The sequence below is a fragment of the Poromitra crassiceps genome (assembly GCF_964638095.1).
Source record: "Poromitra crassiceps genome assembly, chromosome: 6".
Lineage (NCBI taxonomy): Eukaryota > Metazoa > Chordata > Actinopteri > Beryciformes > Melamphaidae > Poromitra > Poromitra crassiceps.
The window spans coordinates 12,304,070-12,328,678 of NC_139627.1; the positions used below are offsets into that span (position 1 = coordinate 12,304,070).

General features: G+C 45.0%; 1 protein-coding gene and 1 pseudogene across 2 annotated transcripts; one reads left to right on the forward strand and one right to left on the reverse strand.

The window, feature by feature from the left end:
• Position 1: 1 nt before the first annotated feature.
• On the forward strand, positions 2-24,074 carry dusp4 (dual specificity phosphatase 4; the record flags this gene model as incomplete). The annotated part of the gene is made up of 4 exons (XM_083638079.1): positions 2-236; positions 6,992-7,119; positions 10,412-10,631; positions 23,662-24,074. Coding segments are annotated over 4 exons (996 nt in total), but the record flags the coding sequence as incomplete, so codon positions are not given.
• LOC310778706 (solute carrier organic anion transporter family member 3A1 pseudogene) lies at positions 18,270-20,246 on the reverse strand (annotated as a pseudogene). The gene has a single exon. The product of its transcript is annotated as a solute carrier organic anion transporter family member 3A1 pseudogene (transcript).
• Positions 24,075-24,609: the final 535 nt, after the last annotated feature.

The following is a 24,609-nucleotide window of genomic DNA, read 5'->3' on the forward strand; positions in this document are numbered from 1 at the left end:
GCGCTGCAACACCATCGTGCGGCGCAGAGCGCGCGGCCACGCGCTCAGCCTGGAGCAGGTGCTGGGCGGGGACGAGCAGGCGCGCGGCCGCCTGCGCTCGGGGCTGTACTCGGCCGCGGTGCTGTACGACGAGCGCGCGCAGGACGCGGACGCGGTGAAGGAGGACAGCACGGTGATGCTGGTGCTGCACGCGCTGTGCAGGGACGCGGCAGGCACCGACGTATACCTGCTCAAAGGTATGAGTCGACCCAACTAGAGCAATATAGGCTATTATGATTTTATTAGACCCCCCCGCCCGTCAATTATGAAGTCCAGCCCATTGCCCATAATAGGCTACTTTTCCTTTTCAGTTCATTTTTCTATCAAACATACCAACAGAAACAACCCAAATCCATAAAGGGCAATAGACCAAATCAGCGGGATGTTTACATTTACTTCCGGGTACCCCTGAGGTCCACACATTATAATGGCGGTGGACGGCACAAACTGACGTGTTGAAGACAAAAACAGACAAAGAAGACAAAAATGGTTCGTCCGTGTTGTGTTGTTGTTTAATATCATTCATAACAACACTTTCACTAACGTTAGTGGAGACCAGACTAGCTAATTTACCTGTTGGACCAGACTAGATTAGACTTGACGCTAAATTAAATTAACGTGGCGTCAGTAGCTCTGTTTGTAACGTTAACGTAACCTCGCGCCACCAGGCTCTTCTACGTTAACGAGTCTGCAAAACAGCAAGTTTGACAGACAAACAAACGTTATTAGGTAGCTAACACTACATAAAACAAACACAGGGGAAAGGCTAGATACGTCGGACAAGCATGTTTACCAACCGTTTAACCATTTAAATTGAAAGTAGTCGGCCGAAAACAACGAGAGGGTTTGACAGCATTTATTTGACAACACGCACATTTAAACCTGCCGCCTTCCCCAAGTGGTACCCGGAAGTAAATTTGTTTACATGGTGACGTCACGGTGATTTGGTCTATTAATAATAGGCCTACAACATGAGAAATCAACAACCCTCATCATGATTAGGTCCATATACACATCTTGACTGGAAACCTGACACTGAAAAAGCACGACTGCCTTCTGGCCTTGCAATTAGCAGTCTTATATCTGTGTGCAATACAATTGATACAGCAACATATCACAGCAATGCTTCTTTCCCGCAATACTGTAAGCTATTGATATTGCATATTTCGCTGCACGGATTTTCTTGCACAGCTGTCTGTTCAGTGACACAAGAAGAATAGCCTACTTTATTTATTTTTATTTCAGTGTGTTCAGTAACAGACTGCAGTGCAGCCGTTCTCCTATTAATTTGTAATGAAAATGAAAATGGTTTTGACTCAAGTTATCAATAAAATGTGATGTACATATATTATTACACAGCAAGTTGTATTTTCAGCTCTATTTTCACATTGTCAGTACATTTGTAGAGTAGCCTAGGCCCTAGTGGTATTGCAATATATCACAATATGTATCGTATCATGAGGTTCTTGTCAATACCCAGCCCTACTTCAGCCTTAAACAACCAGCTGCTGTCCATCATCTGCACAACATAGCTCAGCTCAGGGTTTTGCTTTTGTATTTCATTAATTAAGGGAATCCTCAAGTCATCATATAGGCCTACAGTAAACATTGGATGAGATTTGTCTCTCAAACCCAAATCTGAGAATATTTTCGATATGATTTTGTCCAGAATTCCTAGAATCCTATAATAAGAATGTGTGTGTGTGTGCAGGGGCGGACTGGGAAAATAATTCAGGCCGGGCATTAGATACCAAGCAGGCCAGGCCGATACGGGCTGACGCGCGTGCCGGCGTCCGAAGGGCGGCGGCGAAAAATTTGCGCCGTTTGAAGCCCAATTTGGGCCGTTTGAAGCCCAATTTGGGCCGTTTGAAGCCAGATTTTGGCCGTTTGAAGCCCAATTTGGGTCGTTTGAAGCATGATTTGGGCCGTTTGAAGCCCAATTTGGGCCGTTTGAAACCCAATTTGGGCCGTTTGAAGCCCAATTTGGGCCGAGTCCAATTTTACAATGAGATGCACCCACTTTAACCCTGAATAAAGTAATAAAACCACTAGTAAACCAGTAGGCGGCGCCTGGCCTGCTGTTCAGTGAGTGGCCTGACTGCGGGCACCAAAAAAAATAAAAAAATATATTATTATTATTATTTTTTTGCAGGCCAGGCCAGGCCAGGCCACTGGGCATTTGCCCGACGTGCCCGATTATGCAGTCCGCGCCTGTGTGTGTGTGTGTGTGTGTGTGTGTGTGTGTGTGTGTGTGTGTGTGTGTGTGTGTGTGTGTGAGTGTGTGTGTGTGAGTGAGTGAGTGAGTGAGTGTGAGTGCATGAGCAGAATTGTGTTCGGCCACAGCTATGCCATTTTACGTGCGATCGGGCCAAATCTTTCAGGAAGTGTAAAGAGCGCCCCTGCGGCTGCAGGTGATGCTAATTAGTGGTTGTAATCAGCCACTGAAAAGGACTGTGAAAATCCTTATGGCGAGACAGAGGAGAGAGGCTGCATGCCAACCCTGATGTGAGCGACGCCTGACTTGAAATGGCCAGTCACACAGGGACGGCAAACTAATCAAAACAGTTATTTTTCTATAGGCTATATACTTCTCTAATTGTGTTCACTTCTTGTAAATTAAATAATGGTATAAGTTTAACACTTCATCAGTTTTCTGGAAACCCCCTGGGACCCAAGAACCACTGAACTGGAGCAATGAGTATTACTATTGTTCAAAATTGGTTTCAGTCTTTATATGGGTCAGCTAGTACATTATTATGTATGCTGCAGTGGTTCCCAATGTGGGCCACCAGGGACCACCTGAGAACCTACAAGACAGACATAAGACATAATCATAATTCTGGACAAAATCGTATACAAAATATTCCCAGTTATGTGTCTGAGATATACAAAATCACATCAACTGGGGGGTCTGTGGCTTTAAGACTGAGTTAGGGTCCTTTATATGAAAAAGGTTGAGAATATACACTGTGCTACAGAAGAAAAGCCTGCATTATATTGTACACTTCAGTCAATATGGTTCAGCTGCGGAATATAATACCTATAATCATAATAATGCAATTACAATAGAAGCCTATACTACTCTACTACTACTAATATTACTACTACTAATATAATACTAAAGCAATTTATTCATAGAATGAGCCTTATACTGTATAGAATCGTATATAATACTACCCTACTCCAGCTGATAATAATACCTTCAAGTTCATATGAGACAATAGAAACTCATATTACAATACTACTGATAAGAATATGAATGCAGTTGTTTATTCTGAGTTGAGCCTTTATATGAGACAATAATACATACAATTTTTTTTTTTAGCAATGACAGCATCTTATGGAAACATTGCACATTTTCTTTGTTTACAAACATCATTCCCACACAGCCAATATTATTGTATTGTCTTGTAATAGAGTCAATAATTATCAACAACCAATCAATAAGCAATCAATCAATCAATTTTCACTCACAGTCTTCGACTGGAGCTGTGGCTCCTCATTACCACTGCTGGAAAAATCATGCTGAATGGGCCAGCTCTATTTATATGCTGATGTAATTATTACAGCACACGCACACACACACGCACGCGCACGCACACACAGACACACACACACACACACACACACACACACACACACACACACACACACACACACACACACACACACACACACACACTCACACACACTCACTCTCTCTCTCTCTCTCTCTCTCTCTCTCTCTCTCTTTTACACACACACACACACACACACACTCACACACACTCTCTCTCTCTCTCTCTCTCTCTCTCTCTCTCTCTTTTACACACACACACACACACACACACACACACGCACATTACACACATGCACATTACACACACACACACACACACACACAGATAGACCAAGCTGAGTGAATAAGGCAATGCGATGGGTACAGTCAGTAGGGATTCACATACACACATTTCAGAAAGACTTCAGGTATAGGGCTGTGACTAATGATTATTTTCATTATCGATTAATCCCTCGTTGAGAACTTTGTGGGGTGGAGCGACACCAACCACCTCCAGCTCAACATAGGGAAGACCAAGGAGATGGTGGTGGACTTCCGGCGGAGTAAAGGGAGGTCCCCAACTCCCATCACCATCCACGGGGAGGAGGTGGAGATGGTGGTCTCCTATAAGTACCTAGGTCCTAGGAGTACACTTAAATAACAAACTGGACTGGTCTGACAACACTGAGGCCCTGTACAAGAAGGGACAAAGCAGGCTGTACTTTCTGAGGACACTGAGGTCTTTTAATGTTTGTAACAAACTGCTACAGCTATTTTATCAATCTGTTGTGTCTAGTGTCCTTTTCTTTGCCGTTGCATGTTGGGGGGGTAGTACCAGCATGAGGGACACTGGGAAGCTGAACAAGCTGGTGAGGAAAGCCAGCTCTGTAGTTGGAGCTGAGCTGAGCAGTCTGGAGGCGGTTGCAGAGACAAGGCTGAGGAGGAAACTGCACGCTATGCTGGACAACCCCTCCCATCCCCTACATGCTGTGCTAATGGGGATGAAGAGCACTTTTAGCCACAGAGAGAGAGAGAGAGAGAGAGAGAGAGAGAGAGAGAGAGAGAGAGAGAGAGAGAGAGAAAAAACATCACATGGATGCAACTGGGACGTATCATCAGTGATGTACCCTGGGGTCATAGGATGTTTCGGGTACTGCAACATCATACACCCTCGCCCAGGTGGCCCAGCTGGGGTTGATCAAGCCCCGACTTACGTCCCAGTAGCTACCCACGGTCAGCCCTCTTAGGGAAAGACAGGGCCACTCAATCCGCTGCTCCGGAACTACTCTGCCGGGACCGGGAGGCTCTGGCAGGTGGAGGGACTGGGCTCTGTGGGTTGACTCCTGTCCGGGCTCCTCCTACGTCTCACCAGGTCCAGGACCTGTGCGTTGCACCAGACTCCCCCGCTCCCAACATTTCATTTGACCACATTTGACTCTGAACATAGCCAAGACTAAAGAGGTGCTCTTTGACTTTAGACGAGACCCTCCACTATCCACCCCATCCATGATCAAAGGAGAGGAGATTGAGGTGGTGACAGAATATAAATATCTTGGTCTTATTATAGATCACAAATTATCTTCTTGGGACCAATGCGTGGATGCTATCTTTAAGAAGGGCCAACAGCGCTTGTATTTCCTTAGGAAATTGAGCTTTTTTAACGTTGATAACAAAATTCTTACTCTTTTTTATAAGTCTTTTATTGAGAGTATTCTTTGTTATTGTATTGTATGCTGGTACGGACATTCCAAAGTTACTCACAAAAATAAATTGGGAAAGATAAGATCTGTGGAAAAAATCATGGGGCAACAGCAGGCTGACCTGTACCACCTGTACTTGACTAGGCTGACCGTGAAGGCAGACAAGGTCTGCTCAGACAAAACCCATCCACTGTCAGCAGAGTTTCAGCTACTCCCTTCTGGTCGGAGGTACACATACCCCAAGATCACAACCAACAGAGCGAAACATTCATTTATCCCCATGTCAATCATCCAGCTAAATAAGATGCGAGATTCAGGGAATCTGAAGTGTTTATTTGTTGTTTTATTGTTATCAGATATGCACTTTAAATATGCAGGGCTGCTAACACGTGCACTTTAATACACAGTATTATTGCGTATTCTTTTAGCATTTCTGACCACTACAGATGACTTTATGATTTTTATGAGTTGTGTATGTTATTTTAATGTGTCTGTGTCCTCATGTACTGTGCTCTACAACAAATTGCCTCATTGGAGGACATTAAAGTTTTCTACTACTACTACTACTACTATTCCGGTATGATGTTTCTTGGGCCGTGGTGGTACTGTGGTACCGTGTGGTACCGTGTGGTACCGTTTGGTACTGCAGGCTCCACTTGCGGCTTGAATGGCCCTCCTAACAGGCCTCTGGTGGATTTGTTGGGCTTCTTCCTCAGGGAAGACACAGGCTGGGGCGCTAACCCATACTGCTATATACTATATATATATATGAATTGGGTATGAATGGAGAGCTGAGACTCTTGTCGATTCAGTGATCCTAATTGTATTCATGTGTGATGATGTTAGTGCCCATCGTAGCATGTCATTGTAGCAAGACCATTTTTCGAAACGTGACCCCATCTGTTCATCCTGATCGGGGACCAGGCTCGGTAACACCTACACTACAGCCCGCACTGTTCAGAGGCACGCTAAATACGCCCACTAAATTCAGAGGCACCCTAAGTCATTTTGTTGTGGAACCGGGTCAGCGGATCGCTGGACTCATTTCATACAGGCTGCCGTGGAGACACTGCGGAGCGCATCACAACCCCCCCCCCCCCCCCTCCCCCCCGATCCTGAGTTCTCCTATGTCAGGTGTTTCACACAAAGATCATATATATGGAAGATGAACACTCCAACTTACTTCCTTGACGGCTAGATCCACATGTTTCTTCTCGCCAATTTTCAGTGGCTTCTTTGTTTTGCTCGGGAGTACAAAAATTGGAGATTTTTTACATTTTCTGTCTGCGCAGCCCACCACACAACTGCTTTTAGCTATGTTTAATTCAAGGAAAATGACGCTGGTGTATGGAAGTTAATCTTAACACTTGGTTGGTTGCTGCATAATTCCATTATTTCATAGTTCTGGTGTCTTTCCTGTTATTCTAAAATGTGGAAAATAGTCAAAATAAAGAAAAATGCATTTGTCCAAACTTTAGCTTATTTGGCCTTCATTTGTACTGTTGAATTTGATTGTGTTCTTTTATTCTCTTATTTTACTTGATTTGAATCTTAATGTATGCATTGTGCTTGTTCTTTTATATAGGCTGTATTTTATCTGTATTTTATTGTCTTGATGTAAAGCACTTTAAGCTGCATGTTGTGTATGAAAAAGCTACTATAAAGGTTATCATCATTGTATTTATTGTGACAGTGATCCCGTCTGTTGTTGCAGGTGGATACGACAGGTTCTTCTCAGAGTATCCAGAGTTTTGTTTGAAGACCAAATCCCTACCTCCACTCAGCAGTCAGTCCAGTGTGGACTCGTCCTGCTCGTCCTGTGGGACGCCCCATCATGACCAGGTGAGACACCAGCTGACCAGCCCCCCTCCAGTGTATTTAGTCATTTTTACACTATTTCATGGGTTGCTGAGTCCTGATATATCCTCATTTTTTGCTCAAAGTATAAAAAAATAAGCTCTTGCTAAAAGCAGGGGATGACGTATGACTCAATGGACGTCGTACGTCATGTCATGACTGATATAATAAGTAATACTGATATAAATAGCTGGCGTTAGCTGTTAGCTACAGTACATTCGTTGCCATAATAAGTGCATAATAAAGGATTTATTAACCTTAATAAGGCACTGTTCTCGCCTTAGATCTGGTACCTGCAAAAAGCATAGTTAACTGTTAATAAGTGCATAGTTAACTGCTAATAAGGTAATAACAAACTATTTATTCAGCTTAATGAAGTAACAAAACCAGTTAGTAAAGGGGGTTATAAAGTGCTTATAAATGTCTTATAAGCTACCAATAAATGTTTATAATGTGATTATTAACACTTATGTACTATTATTAACCTAATACCGATCAGCCGAAAACACCCAGCAACCAGTTAATATACCCTTGCAACTGCCTAAACACGTCCTAGCTACACATTGCAGATTGGGACTGTATTTATACTGGATGGGAGGGGCGGGGTCTAAGGTAGGGGCATTGGAAGGGGGGCGGAGCATCGCGCCACAGCAAGCACAATTCAATTTGCTTTAGCAAATTTAGCCCGTTCTAGTTTATTTTACTTTTTTCCCAGTCATATTTTGTATAGACAGGTGGCAGAATACATTTCCGAGCAAGTAATGAAGTGTTCCTATCCACATTATTTTTGAATGCCCCACTGTAAAAAATAATTGTGCGTACAAGGTCCGGTTTAACGTGACTATTGCTGCAGCTTGCCATTTCCTAATGTATTCTACTTGATTTGAAAAGATGGCTGCCTACACTCAGTCTCTTGTACCCTGGCTGAATTGAACATAACTTGGTCAATAAGTATGTAACATACAAAATAAAACAACCCGTAATATCTTAATTTTATGTAGAATGCAGAGGACATGTAACTGTTTAGTTAAACTTGCATTCCAGGAATATTGTGCTCTTAAGATGACGTTAGTGGCTCGAGTCTGTTTCGTCCTGAAACCCACACGCTTTGCGGTGGTGGTTTTAGCGTAACCTATGTGGGATTCGAGGCGTAAAGTATGTGCGTTTTAACTTATGTGGGATTCGAGGCGTAACCTATGTGGGGTTTGGCGTAACCTATGTGCGATTCGAAATAACGTATCCAAGATAGAAAACGTTATGAATATAGCCACGTTATAAACAACAAACTAACGCCGGTGATCCGTATGGAAACAGTGTTACTCGAAATGGTTAATATTGGCCACAGCAGGCGATTACCCATGAATGCACTGCGCTCTTAAAGGGATATTTATCGACGAGATTTTTGCCAAGCTGGACCTGATTAGTGATTTGCTCCGTTCGCCCAGACGGGTGTCAAGCTGTCAGCAACAAGGCTGGGAGGATCACACCGGAAGAAGCACCCACATGCAGATCAGGCAAAAATGGCCGCCAAAAATAAGGTGGATACACAATCAAAAAGAAAAGACATTGCAGAAAATAGACGACTTTGATTTCTGACAGCTGCTGATACTTTATGTAAATTAGCATGGGGATATCTCAGGCACTCTCTCTCTCTGTCTCTCTATCTCTCTCTCTCTGTCTCTCTCTCTCCTCATATGACATCTCTTAGCAGCAGTATTGATCGTTTCCTGACACAGCAGCGTCAGTACTGAGGCAGGGACATAAACAAGACAGCGAGCGTCAATAATGGTCCATTACTTTTGTGTTGGGAACTAGGGCCATTTTTTGCCTTTTTTTAGCGCACAAGCCAGGGCACAAGAGAGCCGCAGGAATGAGTCCGGAAATATACGGAGTCTATGGGATTTAACATGGGGATTTAACTTAAATGCATAAAATAAGGTCTGTGGTTAACAAAAGTTTATGGGAATGTGAATTTGCCTTCAGCATGATAATCTTCACAAACGTGCACAACTTTTATGACTTTTGGAACGTAAACGCGATTTTTATGAAAACGCTTCAAAAGGCATAAAAGTTATTCACGTTTGTGAAGAGTATCATGCTGAATTCACGTTCCCATAAACTTTTGTTAAAGCAGGACTAAACCCCACATTTCTGGCAAAACGGTATTCTACTTGATTTGAAAACTCTGCAGGCAAGATGGCCGCCTACTGTATACTCCCTTCTGTACCCTGGCAGACTTCCTAGCCCATAAACTAACAACTTGGCCAATAAGTATGTAACATACAAAATAAAACAAACAGTAATGTCTTCATTTGATGTAGAATGCAGAGGACATGTAACTCGTTTGTTAAACTCGCATTCCAGGAATATTGTATTTACTGCGCTGCTCTAAAGATAACGTAACTGGCGCGAGCCTGTTCGTCCTGGAACCCACTCGCTTTGCACCAGAACACATTCGATTTGGGGGTCGAACACGCCAGGATTGGCCAACGCCAACGCCAGTGCCCAGAACTGTCAAATCAAATAATCGACAGAGACGCCTATGGCCCGCCTCCCAATCCCCTTTTCTATTTTTTTGCATGACAGTGTATCAACGCAGCTATATTATAAATATAACCACATTATAAACAACTAACCAACGCTGATGGAATGGAAACGGTTTTGCCCGAAATGGTTAAAAGTTATATCAATTTGGTCATTCAGTGGTGTTTTACTGCCATGTAACATAACTAACTAGCTGCTAACATTAGCCACAGTAGGCAATTACCCAAGATGCATTGCGCTATTAGCTAAAAACGGTTCCATTGGAGTTAATGGAGATTGCACCTCTCCTGGCGTGAACTACAGTAATAATCACATGAAAAAAACATTTTTCACATGAGTGTGGAAGGCGGGAGTTGGCCGTGACGTAGGATGCAACCACATTTTGGACATTTTGAAGGGCAAAAAAAACAAGCAGGTTTGAACCCATAGAGGGCACTTATGCTGTTGAAAATGATAAAGATTGTAGAATATTATACATTTGGTCTCAAATGTGGACATTTTGAGCAGAATTCTTCACACACCACCCCAAAAGCCATATTGGTTCAAAGCTGAAAAAAAGTGTTTTGGGGTTTAGTCCTGCTTTAACCACAGACCTTATTTTATGCATTTTAGTGAAATCCCCATTCTAAAACCCCAGACTTTTCCACTGACGAACCAAATGGCGACGATCTCTGGATAAAGCCTATAAAATATTTCTGAAATGTGTGTTTCGCCCACCTGTCCGTGCCTGCAGGGCGGCCCTGTGGAGATACTCCCGTTTCTGTACCTGGGCAGCGCGCTCCACGCCTCCAGGAGGGAGGTCCTGGATGCCACGGGGATCTCAGCCCTGCTCAACGTATCGGCCAACTGCCCCAACCACTTCGAGGGAGCCTACCAGTACAAGTGCATCCCTGTGGAGGACAACCACAAGGAGGACATCAGCTCCTGGTTCCTGGAGGCCATCGAGTTCATAGGTCAGTGAAGTCACACTGAAATGAAAAGTGTTGCCTTTTTTAGGTCATCCGAACTACACACCTTTTCGACAATTTCTGCAAAAAAATATAGGCTATAGACGGTTTTAACTTGACAACAAAAACATTCTAAATTGAACCCCCGCTCACTTCCTGTTGCAGTGTTTGCTATGGACATAAAAGAAAAAAAAACGTTAAAGTGCAGGACTGACCATTCCGTGAAAACCGTCTATACAGCTGAGCGGCGAAAACGAAAGTAACGATGTAATATTTCTGCAGTTTGCCGAATGCTGAGAAAAGGAAATGCTGTGGGGTTGCGCTCTGGTGAAAACCGTCATCAGTGATGTCACTTCAGCAGTGATGTCACTGATGTCATCAGCGATGATGCCACAGTGTCCAGTGAACTGATGTCAACTGATGATCACTGATGATGTCACAATGACAATGTTCAGTGAAATCATGGATATCATCAAGTGATGTCATAAATCCTTCCCCGCTGAGGTTATAAATTTGGACGACTCTTGCTCACAGCCCAGAAAATCATGGCTGAAACTGCGGCAACATGTAGTAGAATTGAGTTTGTGCAGACCTCTAGTGTGTCTGTGTTTCCCACCAAAGGGCACTTGAATGGTGTTATGTCGTAATTACCACTTCACAACTGGTAAGTAGGAGCTTCCGAGGAACATAATGAATGCAGCAATAGACACGACACAGTGCACTGAATGAACACAATCAACACACATCACTGGAATCATGACAGACCTAAAAGAATATAGTTGTAGCATCGTGTCCAACCCACAAATACTCAACTAGAGCCATTTTCAGACATGAACTCTGGACTATGTCCGTTGAATCAGGTCCGGACATTCGCCGGAATTACCCTTTCATACATGTTGTTGTCATTTGTTTTTACGCCTGAGTATAGTGGAGGGGAACAGAGGGGTTCAGCGGGGGGAGCAGCATGAGGTAACGTTAGCAGGATTGTTTTATTAAGTTTTTCAATGACTACATCAGATTTCTTTTTCAGAAAGCAATTCTCCACTCCATGAAAAAACCTTTAACACATTATTCTGGCAATAGGGTTAGAAAACGTCGGCCTGCGATGTGCCAATGTGTGAGCTGCTTGCGATGTACCAAAAAGGTGGGCTGCTAAATAGTGGCTGTGGTAACATGAAAGGGAGACCCCAACATTTTGGGACTTTAGGCCATTTGTCATAATATTGTCTATATCAAAACTAGAATGCATGGCTTTTTCAATCTGCGTGCTCTACAAAGAACGGTACAGCCATCGCTGCTACTTAGCTAGCGCGTTCAGTCGCCCAAAATACACATTGCAACAGCAACACAAACACTCACATGTACAGGGGTGACTCCTGTGTACTCACGACGCGATGATATAATAATGCATAGATTTTCGTAGTAAATCCACAGGGAGGGTGCAGCGACTGAGAAGGCCCTGTCGCCCCAAGTCCGGAGCTTGGTGGTCCTGGGGATCTTCAAGCACTTCACTTCTTATGTTTATGTGGAATATTCTTGACACTAAAGACCCCTTATCTCTGTATGAAAATGTATCTCTAAGTCATAACAGGCACACATACTCAACTAGACATGCTACTGCAGGAGGTTTTACACTTCCAGTAGTTAGAACAAATGCGATGAAAAGAACTGTCATGTTTAGAGGTATGCAGGAATGGAACACCCTTCCCACATATATTACACAAAAGAAAAGCAAAAAACACTTCAAACTCTTGGTAAAACAGCACTTACTACTGTGATAATGCTATGTATGTGTGTATGTATGTGTATGTATGGACAGTATGTGTATATATATATATATATATATGTGTATGTGTGTGTGTATGTATGTATGTGTATACATATGAGCATATTGAAGCATGTACCGGTACATAGCTAATATATCTGGTGATGGTAATAGTTATATGTATAATTATATATATAAGATATGGTAATGGTATATATATAGGTATACATAATATGTGATGTAGTTTTATGTGTATTCTACACATCTGTAATGGTATGTAGGTAATTCTGACTATGCAATATCATGAAAGGTACAGTATGTATGTATGTATGTATGTATGTATGTAATATCTGAAGTTGTACCGTTTGTACAGAATGTATTTTATACAGAATGTAAATTTTGTATGTGATATCTTGAAACTATGCAAGTTGTTTGACCCCAGGAAGAATAGCTGCAGCTGTGCTGTAGCTAATGGGGATCTTAAATAAAGACAAAGACAAAGACAAAGCAGTTGGTGTCTCCGGACCTGAGGCTGCGAGTGGGGGCGTGGCGGCGGAGGAGATCGGAGAGGTAGGGGGGGGCCAGGTTGTTTAGGGCTTTGTAAGTGGTGAGTAGAATTTTGAAGTTGATCCTATGTTTGACTGGGAGCCAATGGAGGTCATGAAGGACAGGTGTGATGTGGTCTCGGCGGCGGGTGGAGGTGAGGAGGCGGGCAGCAGAGTTCTGAACATATTGAAGTTTATTGAGGATGTTGTTGGGTGAGCCATAGAGGATGCTATTGCAGTAGTCGAGTCTGGAGGTTATGAGGGCATGGATGAGGGTTTCAGCAGCGGAGAAGGACAGGGAGGGGCGGAGGGCGAGCGATGTTCCGGAGATGAAAGAAGGCGGTTTTGGTGACATGGTTAACTCAAGTTACTTCTTCCTTGTTTGCCATGATGCATTGTACACAGCGCATGCACTATTTACCTTAGAAAATCAGTTTCTTCACATTTTGGATTACTATTTCATCATGTGATGAGTACATGAGTCACAACATGTAGCCTACATAATGTGATGAGTACATGAGTCACAACATGTAGCCTACATAATGTGATGAGTACATGAGTCACAACATGTAGCCTACATAATGTGATGAGTACATGAGTCACAACATGTAGCCTACATAATGTGATGAGTACATGAGTCACATGTAGCCTACATAATGTGATGAGTACATGAGTCACATGTAGCCTACATAATGTGATGAGTACATGAGTCACATGTAGCCTACATAATGTGATGAGTACATGAGTCACATGTAGCCTACATAATGTGATGAGTACATGAGTCACAACATGTAGCCTACATAATGTGATGAGTACATGAGTCACATGTAGCCTACATAATGTGATGAGTACATGAGTCACATGTAGCCTACATAATGTGATGAGTACATGAGTCACATGTAGCCTACATAATGTGATGAGTACATGAGTCACATGTAGCCTACATAATGTGATGAGTACATGAGTCACATGTAGCCTACATAATGTGATGAGTACATGAGTCACAACATGTAGCCTACATAATGTGATGAGTACATGAGTCACATGTAGCCTACATAATGTGATGAGTACATGAGTCACATGTAGCCTACATAATGTGATGAGTACATGAGTCACATGTAGCCTACATAATGTGATGAGTACATGAGTCACATGTAGCCTACATAATGTGATGAGTACATGAGTCACATGTAGCCTACATAATGTGATGAGTACATGAGTCACATGTAGCCTACATAATGTGATGAGTACATGAGTCACAACATGTAGCATACATAATGTGATGAGTACATGAGTCACATGTAGCCTACATAATGTGATGAGTACATGAGTCACATGTAGCCTACATAATGTGATGAGTACATGAGTCACATGTAGCCTACATAATGTGATGAGTACATGAGTCACAACATGTAGCCTACATAATGTGATGAGTACATGAGTCACATGTAGCCTACATAATGTGATGAGTACATGAGTCACATGTAGCCTACATAATGTGATGAGTACATGAGTCACATGTAGCCTACATAATGTGATGAGTACATGAGTCACAACATGTAGCCTACATAATGTGATGAGTACATGAGTCACATGTAGCCTACATAATGTGATGAGTACATGAGTCACATGTAGCCTACATAATGTGATGAGTACATGAGTCACAACATGTAGCCTACATAATGTGATGAGTACATGAGTCACATGTAGCCTACATAATGTGATGAGTACATGAGTCACAACATGTAGCCTACATAATGTGATGAGTACATGAGTCACATGTAGCCTACATAATGTGATGAGTACATGAGTCACATGTAGCCTATATAATGTGATGAGTACATGAGTCACAACATGTAGCCTACATAATGTGATGAGTACATGAGTCACATGTAGCCTACATAATGTGATGAGTACATGAGTCACATGTAGCCTACATAATGTGATGAGTACATGAGTCACATGTAGCCTACATAATGTGATGAGTACATGAGTCACAACATGTAGCCTACATAATGTGATGAGTACATGAGTCACATGTAGCCTACATAATGTGATGAGTACATGAGTCACATGTAGCCTACATAATGTGATGAGTACATGAGTCACATGTAGCCTACATAATGTGATGAGTACATGAGTCACAACATGTAGCCTACATAATGTGATGAGTACATGAGTCACAACATGTAGCCTACATAATGTGATGAGTACATGAGTCACATGTAGCCTACATAATGTGATGAGTACATGAGTCACATGTAGCCTACATAATGTGATGAGTACATGAGTCACAACATGTAGCCTACATAATGTGATGAGTACATGAGTCACATGTAGCCTACATAATGTGATGAGTACATGAGTCACAACATGTAGCCTACATAATGTGATGAGTACATGAGTCACAACATGTAGCCTACATAATGTGATGAGTACATGAGTCACAACATGTAGCCTACATAATGTGATGAGTACATGAGTCACATGTAGCCTACATAATGTGATGAGTACATGAGTCACAACATGTAGCCTACATTATGTGATGAGTACATGAGTCACAACATGTAGTCTACATAGAGCTTTTGGCGCTTATTAACTCATTGAGTGCCAGCCACTTTTGGAGAACGGACGCTCCCAGTGCCAGAGTTTCAGAGCGTTTTCAGTGATTTCTCGAGGCCCACAGAATATTGTGTGATATTACTATGTAAACACTGAACACGCACAAAGAACGATGAGACTCTATTCTATCATCTGCAAAAAAAAGTTTATTGATCCCATTTTCCGTTCTTTAGTTATGAGCCGGAGAAGATAGCTTGATTCATCCAAAAATAGCAATTTTTTTCTAGAAGCTGAGATAATTGGCCTTTTGTGAAATTAATCATTTCAAGCACATCACTGACTCTGAAGCTAATCTTTTCTAATGTAGTCACACCTCAAAAATAATTTCCTTCAATAAAACAGTTTAGGCCAGGGAATTTTGTTTGGCAGAATAATATTTTTAGCTACAACCAGCAGCGCTGGCCCCTGCGTGCGCTGCTGGTTGCAGCTTCTTGCTGGTTTTGATTTGCTGCTGGTGGGTATCGGATATTCTGGCTTGCGTTTGTCAATCCTGTCCTGCTGCCTGGGTCTGTCTGGGTGTTGCGTGCTGCTCTGCGTGCCCCCCCCCCCCCCCCCCCCGCCCCGCCCCGCCCCGCCTCGCCTCAACTGCACACTCCTCCTCCTGTCTGTGGTGGCTCTCTGCTGAGTTTGCTGTGCGCACAGTGAAGGGTGCGGAACAGCCAGGCTTTTTTACAGCGTTCCGCGTGTGTTTGTCACCGGCAACGATGCTTCCAGTTGAGAATAATAACAACTCCACGGTGTGGATGTGCGGATTTGCTGTCGCAACCGACACGGAGCGGCTCAATTGTGGGAGCAGATTGGCTGCTGCAGGCACAGCTGCAGTAACGTGCTTCAGCATATCGATGCATACGGATGCGATGCGATTTCCGTTTCCATAACGACTTCTTCTTTGTTTTTTCCTTGCCTTTCTGTTATGTGGAGAGCACTGTCGCCACCTAAGGGTTCTGTAAAATAGGTTATAGACCTCCAATAGCTACAATAGTTGTACCAGAGATGTATCAGGGATTGATCCACGTCCCACCGTCAAAAAACGCAATTGACGACAACCGTCGTCATTGGCACTCTACGTCAGTATTTGAATTGACGACAGCTGTCGTCATTGGCATTCAATGAGTTAATGTATGCAAAGAAAATCACAAAAATAAAATTTCTTTAGTTTTTCCACACTTTTTCACATCAAAAGTTCATCTTTCAAGATTTCATTCATAACAGTAATCTACAGTTTGCTGACGTCACATACTACTATCAAATTTCTACCCCATTTCAACCAATCATATCACGACCGATCACGACATGGCAGTTGTCAATCAATCTTTATTTCAGTAGAATTTTCTCCTCCAAATGAAGGAGAAAATGGCGCCTAGTGTCTGTAATCTGGCAGGATTTCTAGCCCATAAACTAACTACTAACTTGGCCAATTGTATGTAACATACAAAATAAAGCGAACGGTAATGTCTAAGAATGCAAAGAAATGTAACTGGCTCGTTAAACTCGCATTCCAGGATAACGTTAACGTAAGGGGTCGCCCCTCGGAGACTCCAGGCGGGCAGGCAGCACTCATGCATCGGATTGTCCGCTCCGCTCCACACAGAAGCAGCTGGCTGCCTGGTACTCTGAGGATCCCACTCGCGTAGCACCACAACACGCTGAATCCCACTGGATTTGTGGGCGGAACACGCCAGGATTGGCCAAAGCCAAATCCAGTCCCCAAAATTGTCAAATCAAATCATCGACATGCTACTATGGCCCGCCTTTCCACCTGTCATCTCAGACAAGTTTTGTTTTTCAGTCTGAAACGTGACCCCGACCCACGCGGCACTCGGGCTCCGTTGGGTTCATCTTGTCTTTAAACGCATTCAAGGCATATCTGACCCGTTTTCAACCTATTTCTCCCCACAAAAGTGATCATGCAACATTATTATCATTTTCACCATTCAAGAAAGGCAGACCGGGATGAAAATAAACCATTCAACTTTTACTTGTTTACTCACCAATTTGGCGTTTTCTCTTCCAAATAATCCAGCCACATAACTATCCTCCATTCATGAAATGAAATCACATGGGAACATGAATGGTTTGCCTGTGAACAATATAACGGGATGCACAACAGAAGTAACATCAACCAGCTCGCTCTGGACATTATGCTGTAGTATTCAAACACGAGTGGTTTTGCGAGCGACATAGTACCAGGGGGCTTGGGCCATGGTCACATGGTACCAGGGGGCTTGGGCCATGGTCACATGGTACCAGGGGGCTTGGGCCATGGTCACATGGTACCAGGGGGCTTGGTCATGGTCACATGGTACCAGGGGACTTGGGCGAGTAAGATCCATTTGCACGGCACAACGTCGATTGTGTTCCTCCGACTATCATCTGGATATCTTCCGGAGTTCACTGCATGTCTGAAAACGGCTTAGAACTTTAGGACTGAGCCAGACAGTATTACAGTTGTCTTCGATCAACAAATCAACACAGGAATAATTCACTGGCACTGGACAACGCCTCGCTGATAAGATAAGGACTAAATTGGACCCTTTGAATAGTGATCCTGAATGTGGAGCAGAGAGAGCAGTGGCAGTCTCCTGTGACCTGAATAAATAAATCACCTTCATCAAAACCCTTTTTTTTTTCTTAATCCTTTCAAGAAAAGAGGAATACAATCAAGATATTCCTTCTGAGAGTTTCAATATTCTATGTTGTCCTTCTCTTGCTTTATAAAACGGACTCCTCTATCAACTCCGTCCTGTCGGCTAGTTTGTGTTCATCCATGTCTGTGAGAGAGGGGCAAATCTCGGTCGCCGTCATCTGGTCCTCATCACTCTTGATGTACTTCTTGTAGTTCCTGTGCAAGAAGAACCAGGTGGTGCTGTACAGAAGGAAGGCGATGCCCTTGAAAATAATGGCAAGGCTCACATACCTGTACCTGTATGCTGCATTGTCATACAGCAAGCAAGCGCCCTTTTCCCCGCCGCAGTCTGACCTCCAGAGGCATGTCGAGTCGATCCCAGCACCAAAGATCAGAGGAGGGGGGATAAATCCTAGGAGTCGGAGCAGAAGAAACAGCACTCCGAGGGCATAGGATTTGACCTCGGGGGTCACAGTCCTGATGAGGACGATAACGCATGGCGTCTGGGCCATGCATCCGATCAGGCAGCAGGCACAAATCATACACAGGAAGAGCCAGAAAGTCTTCTGGCAGCCGGGGGTCGGGCATTTCCCTGCGACCGCTGTTCGACCACTGGGTATGCACGTACATTCTGACGCCTCTGTGCTGCTGAATCTGTTGCAGCCGGCGAAGCAGGCGGACAGATAGGTGATTTTGTTGGAGCCGCACACAGGACTGATGGAGGAGGTGGAGCAGTTGCAGTGTCTGTTGCACTCAGCAACCGGGGTGAACGGTGTTCCATTGGCATATCTGTCGGTCACGCCGGCAACGGGCGTTTCACAACCCAGGAACAGGAAGGAGACGTAGCAGCCGATGGACATAAAGTTGACCAGCATGGCCAGGCGGGTGGCTCCCAGCGCTGACAAGTGCAGCTTCTTCACCACCAGGCCGCCCATGAAGATCCCCAGGCACGCACAGGGAATGGCCGTCATACCTAAGAGCCGATTGGCCGAGGTGGTGGTCCGGTTAAACTGCTGCTCAAAGTATTTCCCCAGAAAGCCGGCAAAGCCGGCCACAACGCCGACCTCCATACAGGCAGCCAGCGCGATGCAGGTGAAGACCGGGTTGGAGAGTAGTTGCTTAGTCAGCTTGGGGATCGTTCGGAGCTCCTCACAGCAGGTGGCGCTGTTGGTAGGCTCGTGGTTGTGCACCGCCCCATTGCTGGGATTGGGAGTCTCGTCTGTGTTCAGAGTGGGGGGAAGCATGGCCTGCTCGCTGTCTGCCCCGCCCTCCCCGTCCTGGGGTGGCAGGGACTGAGGGAAGCCGAACATTACAAGGGACGAGAAAAAGAGCAAGACACCACACAGGAGGAAGCCCAACCACCAGGCCCCGATCCCTCGGTGGTCGTCCGGCATGATGTTCAGCTGACCGGTAGCATCCACATAGAACTTGGTGCAGAGGGATCCCAGGAGGAAGCCACAGGCAGGCCCAAGCACCAGAGTAGAAAAGATGATTCCTATATAGAGTGAGGAGTTTTTCTTCTTCACGTGATCATCAATATAGGACACGCCCAGCGGCTGCACTGGGGTGGCTCCTATCCCCAGCAGGACCTGGGCTCCAAGCAGCAGCAGGTACATCCAGTTGGTGTTGGCCTTTTTGACACACACATGATCCTTCTCGCCCTGACAGGCATGTTGGCCAATGTCAAGCAGGTCAGTGTTGTGATCCGTTAGGAACTCGGGCAGAGCTGAGAGAAAGGCGCCGAGTGCCATGACGACGCCTCCACAGCCAATCAGCCGGGGCCGATGGGCTTTGGCCCCGAAGTAGCTGACAAACAGGATCAGAGCCAAGTTGCCAATCCCAAAGCTGCTGGATATCATCGCCACGTCAATACTTTGCAGGTTGAAGCGCGACTCCAGGGTGGTCAGGACACTCACGGTGTATCCTCCAACAGTGCCTTGTGCCAACATAAGGGCACATTCTGACATCAAGAATATCTTGATATTTGAGAAGCATGAGTTTTTACGGAGGCCGTCTTGCTGAAGAATGTGCCCACCACCACTCCTGGCCGAGTCCACCTCCATCCTTTCTACTGTCTCTCTAACCCTAACCCTATTATAGTGTAAAGATTGTAGTGGTAATGATTGTAATGTTAGAGTGACATCACTAGTGACATCATCATCGAGTGCGGTGTGATGGTTGGTAAACAAATGGCTTACTGGGGGCAACTTTATAATGGGACCCTATGGAGCCAGCCTTGAGTGTCCCACACTAGCAGGCTGTGATTTTTTAAGAAAGTCACTTCATCATCATCATCATCATCATCATCAGTCAGTATATAAATGGGTGCTGGGGCTCTGTGTCTCGGTCTGTCTGTCTGTCCCACTGTCCCATGTCCCAATGTCATAAATCCCACTGTGACATCATCAATGTCAAATCCCACTGTGACATCATCAGTGATGTCATAAATCCCACTGTGACATCATCAGTGATGTCATAAATCCCACTGTGACATCATCAGTGATGTCATAAATCCACTGTGACATCATCAGTGATGTCATACATCCACTGTGACATCAACAGTGATGTCATAAATCCCACTGTTACATCATCAGTGATGTCATAAATCCGCAAATCCCACTGTGACATCATCAGTGATGTCATAAATTCCTGGACCTAGTGGAGACTCACAGTTGAGACTTCCTGGACCTAGTGGAGACTCACAGTCGGCGACGGCAGCGGGTGATGCAGTATGAGCAAGAGCAGCGCACTCACCTGGAGACCATCGAGCAGCTAGCCAAGCAGCATAACAGCCTGGAGAGAGTGTGGGGAGAAGGCCCTGCGGGCGCTCCAGGCCATCATGTTTAATGGACTGTGACTTTGCTAATAATAAAGTTGATTGATTGGTTGATTGATTGATTGATTGATTGATTGATTGTGTGTATGTAGGGTAGGGTAGGCGTTGTGAAGGGAATTTGCAGTTTATTTACATGACTTTGCTGAGCTGTGCTTTTTACATAGTTATATTGTTTTTCTTGTTTGTAGGTTGCATAGTTAGCAATTGACATTGTGTGATAGTAGACATGCATGTTGCACATTTGGCACAGTGTGTAAGCATGGACATATTATAAGATGGACTGAGCATTGGTCCCGTTCAGTGAAGCCGCTGCATGTTAGATCGCCGCTCTGGCGGTTGAATCCAGTATTAGGTCACAAGGCCCGCCTCCCCATGTTAGTGGATGGGAAAATCACAACCGAATTAATCACAGTATACGTCAGATAATTTTTTTCCAAAGGTGGTTTGTATCATTTTAGATAGTCATTATCATGCTAATGCCTGTGCAAGTGGTCATTTTTCTCATCAGTTTGTTTTTAAGTAGTTATTTGACATATACAAAGGGATAAAAATGGATGATTGACAGCTGTGGCAGCCAGTCTCAAGCCGTCATTGGCTGGACAGGCTCTGCACATTATAGATCTATCGTCATAGACAAGACACACGGCTTCATGTCATATATCACCATTGATTGTCATAAATCGCAGATGATGTCACAGACAGTGGTCATAAATCACAGATGATGTCATACAGTTATAGATAGCTCAGCCTGGTGGCCATAGGAGGCCAAATCTGATTTGTGAACTTTAACTCATTGAGTGCCAAGGACGGACATGTTCGTCATTTCAAATAGTAACGTAGAGTGCCAAGGACGGACATGTTCGTCAATTGCGTTTTTTGACGGTGGGGCGTCGATCAAAGCCTTCTGCCTCTGATGTACAAATATTATAGCTATTGGATGTGTCTAACCTATTTTACAGAACCCTTAGGTGGCGACAGTGCTCTCCACATAACAGAAAGGCAAGGAAAAAACAAAGAAGAAGTCGTTATGGAAACGGAAATCGCATCGCATCCGTATGCATCGATATGCTGAAGCACGTCAAGCTTCTGGCATACTCTTCGCGCACGCGCTGGAGGCGGGGCTCAGAGGAGGGCGCGCGCACTCTGCGCGGGCCAAAACAGAACATACTCAGTGCGCAGCTCCAGGCTCCAGGCAGTCTGAATGAAATTGAATGTAATGTTCCCAATTCTATGTATTAAATTATAAAAAACGACCCCTCCACATTTGGGAAGGCTAAGCCACACAACTAGTTCGTTATAATCGAACAGCATGCTTTGAAGGCGACTTTACGACGGTGAGGACTCAATCACAGCAGATATCCGCTGATAGCCTACCACGGAGATCTCAGGCACAGGCAGCAAAACCGACGCGCTGATAGAAAAATCTCCATGGACGCGCCGCGCTGCGCTCAGGCCTCGCCCCCCGACACGCCCCGTGCGATGTCGTCATAATCGCCGTGCGCCCTATGCGCTTGGCTGGGCGCGAAGAGTATGCCAGAAGCTTCACTGCAGCTGTGCCTGCAGCAGCCAATCTGCTCCCACAATTGAGCCGGACAGCACATCCGCACATCCACACCGTGGAGTTGTTATTATTCTCAACTGGAAGCATCGTTGCCGGTGACAAACACACGCGGAACGCTGTAAAAAAGCAGGATGTCGATGTCCCTTCACTGTGCGCACAGCAAACTCAGCAGAGAGCCACCACAGACAGGAGGAGGAGTGTGCAGTTGAGGCGAGGCGGGGCGGGGCGGGGCGGGGGGGGGGGGGGGGGGCACGCAGAGCAGCGCGCAACACCCAGACAGACCCAGGCAGCAGGACAGGATTGACAAACGCAAGCCAGAATATCCGATGCCCACCAGCAGCAAATCAAGACCAGCAAGAAGCTGCAACCAGCAGCGCACGCAGGGGCCAGCGCTGCTGGTTGTAGCTAAAAAATATTATTTTGCCAAACAGAATTCCCTGGCCTTCACTGTTTTATTGAAGGAAATTATTTTTGAGGTGTGACTACATTAGAAAAGATTAGCTTCAGAGTCAGTGATGTGCTTGAAATGTTTAATTTCACAAAAGGCCAATTATCTCAGCTTCTAGAAAAAAATTCCTGTTTTTGGATGAATCAAGCTATCTTCTCCGGCTCATAACTAAAGAACGGAAAATGGGATCAATAAACTTTTTTTTGCAGATGATAGAATAGAGTCTCATCGTTCTTTGTGCGTGTTCAGTGTTTACATAGTAATATCACACAATATTCTGTGGGCCTCGAGAAATCACTGAAAACGCTCTGAAACTCTGGCACTGGGAGCATCCGTTCTCCAAAAGTGGCTGGCACTCAATGAGTTAATGACCTATTAATGATTCTATCCAGATTGGTTTTATGAGTCTGGATGCTCCAAGTCTGATTTGTGTCACTTGTTCCAAACCACATATGGAGGTAGTTTCCAATCTGCTTTCGACTGATGTGACTTCAGTGTGGACGCGCTGATCACCCAAATCAGATTTGAGAGTCTCTTTTGCAGGGGGGCGGGGACTTGAAGAGCAGCGAGCAGACATGCTCTCTGCTAACATGGAATTGCCGCTAACCTGTGCCCTGCTCTGTCCCCATGCAGACTCGGTGCGGGCCTCCCGTGGGCGGGTGCTGGTGCACTGCCAGGCGGGCATCTCTCGCTCCGCCACCATCTGCCTGGCCTACCTGATGAAGAGGCAGCGCGTGCGTCTGGACGAGGCGTTTGAGTTTGTGCGCCGGCGCCGCAGCATCATCTCCCCCAACTTCAGCTTCATGGGCCAGCTGCTGCAGTTCGAGTCGCAGCTGCTCGCCACCTCCTGCGCCGCCGAAGCCGCGGCCGCCAGCCCGCTGCTCGCCACCTCCTGCGCCGCCGAGGCCGCCAGCCCGCTGCTCGCGCCGGCCAAGTCATCGGCCACTGGTGCCTCCGCCACGGCCACGCCCACTTCGCCCTTCATCTTCAGCTTCCCGGTCTCCTACCTGCACCACGGCCCCATCACCACCTCACCCGGCTGCTGACGAGCCCGCACAAACAGCTCTGAAGAAGCAGCTCTAAAACTCAGCATTTTTTTTTCTGGGTGTCACTCAAAACTAAAAAACGACTCTTTTGAATATCAAGTTTTATATTGTTGAGCCTTTTTTCAGAAGCCACCAAGAGCAGGAAGTAGTACTTTCTGGAGCTCCCTCAATCTCGGGGGTTAATGCTGCATTCATGTGCTTCTCGGGTGGTCAAATCTTTTGAGTTGGCAAGTCGTTCTTCCGACGTCTGTGTCTTCATGTGCTTGTGGTGTCGGAATGATGTGGAAACCAAAAATCTGGGTCAATGCTGATTGGTAACCTTCTATAGGTCACTCTACGTGGACAGCAACCAACGGTAATATACCATATTACAAATTACATGTGAGCAAAATAAAACCTTTCATCAACAAAGAATCTATATCTGCTATGTTTCTGCGGATATGACGTCAAGTCGTCAAGTCGTGTACCAAAATTTGCGCCAAGTTGTTGTTCCGACTTGAGCGTCCATCCGCATGAATTTTCCCAGTCTGGATCT